General features: G+C 40.5%; 1 protein-coding gene across 2 annotated transcripts; it reads left to right on the forward strand.

Moving 5' to 3' along the window:
• Positions 1-4,318: 4,318 nt before the first annotated feature.
• Positions 4,319-5,455, forward strand: LOC107573967 (embryonic polyadenylate-binding protein B-like). 2 transcript variants are annotated; one of them, XM_016260429.1, is made up of 4 exons: positions 4,319-4,417; positions 4,795-4,925; positions 5,010-5,087; positions 5,202-5,455. In XM_016260429.1, exons 1-3 carry the CDS (start codon positions 4,375-4,377, stop codon positions 5,067-5,069), a joined length of 234 nt encoding a protein of 77 aa, XP_016115915.1. In that variant the 5' UTR covers positions 4,319-4,374; the 3' UTR covers positions 5,070-5,087; positions 5,202-5,455. The 2 variants fall into 2 exon arrangements, with proteins under 2 accessions (XP_016115915.1, XP_016115917.1); XM_016260431.1 differs by having other exon boundaries at positions 5,010-5,083.
• The last annotated feature ends 225 nt before the right edge of the window (positions 5,456-5,680 follow it).

Below are 5,680 nucleotides of genomic sequence, written 5' to 3' on the forward strand. Positions count from 1 at the left end.
GTCCCAAGCCCGGATAAAGGAGGAGGGTTGGGTGGTGGGGTGCAGATACTGCCACCTGTAAAAGAAACAAGACGAATGAAATCCAATACACAATGACAACCAAACAAACAGGAACACACCGGCTCGGACGTCGCCCGGTTATACAAGGTCCGCGTCCTCAGCTGGGAAACCGGGGCTGGGTTGAAAAGTTAGCTACTGGAGTAGAAGGAAAAGGAGAAGGAGAAAAGAAACTCAAAGCAGCAACAGACTTTCTGAAGATAGGTACATGGAATGTACGAGCTCTCAGAAGTACTGGCAAACTGGAGCTATTACGTAAGGAAATGACACCATATGAGTGCGATATATTGGGACTGTCAGAGATGCGCTGGACAGGTGTGGGAGAGCTGAATGGAGGAGAAGTGATTTGGTCTGGAGAAGAGAAAAATCACATGAGGGGAGTTGGTTTCTTGCTTAGCAAGCTAGCGAAAGATGCACTACTCGGGTATAACCCTGTAAACTCTCTTAACATAGTGGCCAGGTTCAACGGAGCACCTTTGAACATTGCAGTGATTCAGGTTTATGCACCAACTTCAGAAAATCAAATGTACCTTTTTTATATTCTTTTATTCCATGGCTCCATAAACTGCCACTTGAAAACCGTAATTTTCTGCCTCCAGATAGGCTCTGCCCACAAAAACCGTTACCCCTGTTTCGGATCTGTAAGACTATCCCACTCTCTAACGTCAATTTCGTTGAATAACAGTGCTTATCGCTGGGTGACAAGCTCTTGTAATATGCGGAGAACATTTTGAAAATGACATCTAATCAATATAATTTATAATCTTTTTAAACCTAACTATTTTGTACCCTATCCGTGTAATTCTCTAGCTGTAAAGGCTATCTTTTTTCCTGGGTTTTCTGCAACCATGATGCGCGCGCATCCTGAATGTTTACAAACCTATAATTGGTCTATAGGACTGCGCATGCGCACTGGCTGATCTGGCCTGAAAAAGAAGCTTTTTTAATGCTATTTGAGCAAAATAAACAATATTTACGAGACAGTTGTTGTCAGATTTCATTGGTGATTTCAAATATGAAATTTAATCGTAAGCTTTAGTGAACAGTTTTGGAGAATTTGATGTTTCCCCATTCAAAGAGATAGGAGCTGCACTTGCATTCCCGAGAGGCGTTTCAAAGATGGCTGCTGAGTGACATGACTTGCCTTAAAGGGACTTTGATACTAGTCAAGTTGTCAATCTGAAAACGCTATTACACACGTTATTAGTGTCAAGCATGTAGTTCCTTGCAAATGTGTTCCTGCCACAATCTCAAAATCACTGTAATGAAAAGTAGTCCAGGTGATATGTGAAAATAATGTTCACTTTTTCATAAAAGCATGAAACTTGGTACACTTGTATAGTTTGCGGCCCTAAACATTTTCAGAAATGGAGCCATCGCAAAAACACCTTTTTTTTTACCATTTTACTTTTCGCCATAACCAAATTATGTATTTTGTGTCATAGCTCCTAAACCAAACATGATAACACAGAAACGGTGATGTCTACCCCTATGTTTTGATGGTCAAGGATTACAATTATACCATATACAGCAACATAAACTGTTCAGGTGAAGAGTTAATGGTGAAATGAGCTATGTGAAGGAAATCACAGTATCTGAGTATCACAGTATTAATAGTACATATTATGGCTATTAATTTTTTCTCTTTGATAATTAACTAATATTTATTTAATAATACATTAAAAGATTGTTTTCAAGAATACTATCATATATTTCAGAGATATTAAAAAAATATAAAAAATCTCAGGTAGGTGTATTTTTCCTTACCTCTCAGGCAGAGTATAAAAAATCTCAGGTAGGTGTATTTTTCCTTACCTCTCAGGCAGAGTCGGGTAGGCGGTAGTGTGTTTCCAATACATTCTTGTTCTCGCTCAACAATGCTCAAACATCACATGCAGACGGCAACACAATCAGGTGAACAGTTAATGGTTAATTCAGTGACTTTATGAGGAGGATTACAATGAAATCTCAGAAGATGCAGAATGAAATTTTAAACATATTTTATGTAAACTTAATTTACAATCACTCTCTGAGGCCAGAGTTGTCTATCATGTTGTCCACTGGAGGGAAGCCAGAGTCCTGCATGCGGGCAGGTACATGCAGGTGAATCGCTAATATTTGATGTAATGGGTGGAATAATATTTACGTGTAGGGTGTGGTGTGGGCCGGATGGTGACAAGCACGGGCGGGTTGCGAGTCCAATAACCAAGACTATTTAGACTCTGTCCAGTACACGTTGAGCAATGTAGCCAATCGCGCTGCCACTGATTGACAGCTGTAGTGATTATATTATTAAAGGGAGCACTCTTTGCTTGCTTTCTGTATTTAATCTATTCACAATTTAAATAAAAGTTTTAATAAATGAGTTTTGTCTATCTCATGTAGGAGATTTAATGCAGGTGCGGTTCGGGTCCCAGTTTTTATGTCAAATCGGTTGGGTATTGGATTAAATTAGTGTTGCTGTCAGATAACGTGTCGGGTGTTCTGTTAATGACTGTGATTGTGGGAAGATCATTTCACCAGACAGGAGATAGGATAGGTGAACGAAAATGCCTCTCTGTGATGTTACCATGTGGCATCACTTACTTACAGATCTCAGGCTTCTGGAGGGGATGTAGATTCGTAAGAGTGAGGAGGAAGTAAGAGGGTGTTGAGCCTGTGGCTGTTCTGCACGCAAACATCAAAGTTTTGAACTTGATGCGAGCCGCAACAGCTAAAGAGAGATGTGAAGTGGGCTCTTTTGGGCTCATGGAAGACCAGTCGTACCGCTGCATTCTGAATCATTTGTCGAGGTTTGATTGCCAATGATGGAAGTTCAGCCAGAAGAGCATTGCAATAGTCCAGCCTACAAATGACAAGGGCCTGGGCAAGAAGATGTGCAGCATGCTCTGTTTGGAAGGGCCTGATCCTCATGATGTTGTGCAATGCAAACCTGCATGATCTAGCTTTCTTTACAATGTGGTCCTTGAAGGTCAGCTGGTCACCAAAGAATAATTCTTGATTAACCTAGGATGATGAAATCATGTAGAGTCGGAGTGGCAGGGAAAACGAGAAGCTCAGTCTTTGCCAGGTTGAGCTGCGGGTGATTTTCCTTCATCCATGCCGAGATGTTCGCCAGGCAGCCTGAGATCCATGCAGCTGCTATTGGATTGTCTGGTTAAAATGAATGATAGAGCTGTGTGTCATCAGCACAGCAATGGTAGGAGAAACCATGTGCCACATGTGCCATGTGTCGTGAATTGTGCTATATCTTAAAAGTTATAAACATTTGTTTTTTCAGATGAGGAGATCCCGCTTGTGGCAGATGGAGGCATTGTAGCCTCTAAATTTACAAAAGAAGTTAAATATAAAACAAAGGCTCTTGGATGCTTCGGCTTCTGGTGTAATGGTCTCACACGAGTCACGAGAGCAGTCCTGACGTTGGGGGTTGGGAGTTGCAGTGCTGGGGGAGGGGGGCGGATCACATGACCTGAATGCGTCAGCACTGAGAGCCAATCCTACTGGCTAGAGGGCCGCCCTGATCAGCTGGCTTGCCTGTTTCTTGGCAGAAAAACATATATTACACCAAACATACAGTTTAAAGGATCAGAAATGAGTGTGAATACTGACATCTGTATGTTGCAGCACATCAAATGTGCTTGTATTGTCCTGGTAAATGACTAAATCATGGTTTAACCACTCACCACCTTCGAGAAGACTTTCCCGGAGACACTGCTATAAATAGCAGACGTCTAGACCACTTGTTCGTGCTTGCTTCGGCAGCACATATACTAAAATTGGAACGATACAGAGAAGATTAGCATGGCCCCTGCGCAAGGATGACACGCAAATTCGTGAAGCGTTCCTCATTTTTGAACGATTTTTAATCGTTAAACGTAATTAAGATTAAGCTGGATTTAAAAAAGTATTTTTGACGTACATAGAAAGTGCCTAAAACATGCACGTATATCAAACTTTGTGAATTGACAGTGTGGAGGCATTTTATTCACCCTTTATTTATGATGTAGCAGCATCCCAGTATAACACAGTCCAGGGGCCCCAGTTTACCCCCCTCTCGCAGTGTGAACTTTGCTGACTGTCTCTGTAAATACAAGAACACTGTAAAAATTGTCAACAGAAAAGCAAAATAAAACCCTTCAATTTAAGCACAACTACATAAAGTAAAAGTTCAGTTTTTGGCCACTGCAATGTGATGATTTGACACCAAGGAGCACTAAATAGAGACATATACCTAACTGTCTTGTACTATTTCTTTAGGTAGTGCCGAAAACAGAGCCGGCGGTTCATGTGAGAGGACAGGAGCCCCTTACTGCCTCAATGCTGGCAGCTGCACCCTTAAAAGAGCAGAAACAACTCCTGGGTACGAAACATGCACACGCGATCACTTAAAGGTTTAAAGATGTGAGCTTGAATCATTTTATATCACCTGCATCCTAAACTTGAATGAACAATACTGCTCAGTAGAGGGCGCTACTAGAATAGTACTGTTAACTGTTAATAAACGACTTTTCACTGTAGTACTGTTATATTTATCCAGTGGGAACAAATTAATTCTTTGTGAATTCCCCTTTACAGTGAAGTACTGAAAAAAACTACAGTGTCAACTTTACAGTGTCTATTTAGTGTAAAGTAGCAGGTAGTTATCATATGGCTTCAGAAGACTTGGAATATAGCACACAATCTATGTCCTACTTCGTAACATGAGTAAAATGACCAAACTGTTTGCATCCCATACAGGTGAGCGGCTGTATCCACTTATCCAGGCCTTGCATCCTACTCTTGTGGGAAAGATCACAGGCATGCTGCTGGAGATTGACAACTCTGAACTACTGCACATGCTCGAGTCTCCAGAGTCCATGCACTCCAAGGTTCACCTGCTCAAAACGTGTACTCGACATTTAGTCTCAAAGATCAGGTTTTGTTTGATCGTTGCACTTTTCTGCACTGTTTAGGTTGAAGAGGCTGTAGCGGTGCTTCAGGCTCATCAAGCCAAGGAACTGTCGGCAAAGTGAGGGAGCTTTGTAAGGCGGGTAATCTACCAGCATTTTTTTGTCGCAATATTTGGTCTTAATCGTGCAAGGCCAATTAGTAGCGTATACGAGTGTCGCACAGAAATGTTGACCGATTTTATTTCAATTTTACAGGCATGCTCACTGAAGGTCTGTGAGGGTTGTTCCAGAGAACGAGGAAAAGAAAACAGCACTTCAGAGTCATGCTATTTAATGCATGGTTTGCACACTTCAAATGTCCTTTTGCTCTCCACAGTGTTAAGTTTGTTCTGGCTTTGTTTATTAAAAAAAAAATAAAAAATTATAGAAAAAAGTAAAATGACAAAAAAGGCTAAAAAATATTTAATTTCTGTGTTTAATAAATTATTCTGGCTTAATGGACATGCAAACAAGTTTCTGAGTGTCTTATTCTTAGTTATTTTGACACATTTGCAAGAACTTTACATAGCTTTTTATTAAAATAAGCTTTAAGTTAATGAACGTGTGTAAAAGATTTGTCCGCTTTGCAGAGGGTAAGGTACAACCTGAAATGTATAATCTAACAAACAAAGCTTTTAATTGAATAACAAAAGGTTTTTATATTTCACGTTTGTGCTAAATGCTGGAAAGAATAT

The sequence above is a fragment of the Sinocyclocheilus grahami genome, unplaced genomic scaffold (assembly GCF_001515645.1).
Source record: "Sinocyclocheilus grahami isolate Dianchi unplaced genomic scaffold, SAMN03320097.WGS_v1.1 scaffold2078.1, whole genome shotgun sequence".
Taxonomy (NCBI): domain Eukaryota; kingdom Metazoa; phylum Chordata; class Actinopteri; order Cypriniformes; family Cyprinidae; genus Sinocyclocheilus; species Sinocyclocheilus grahami.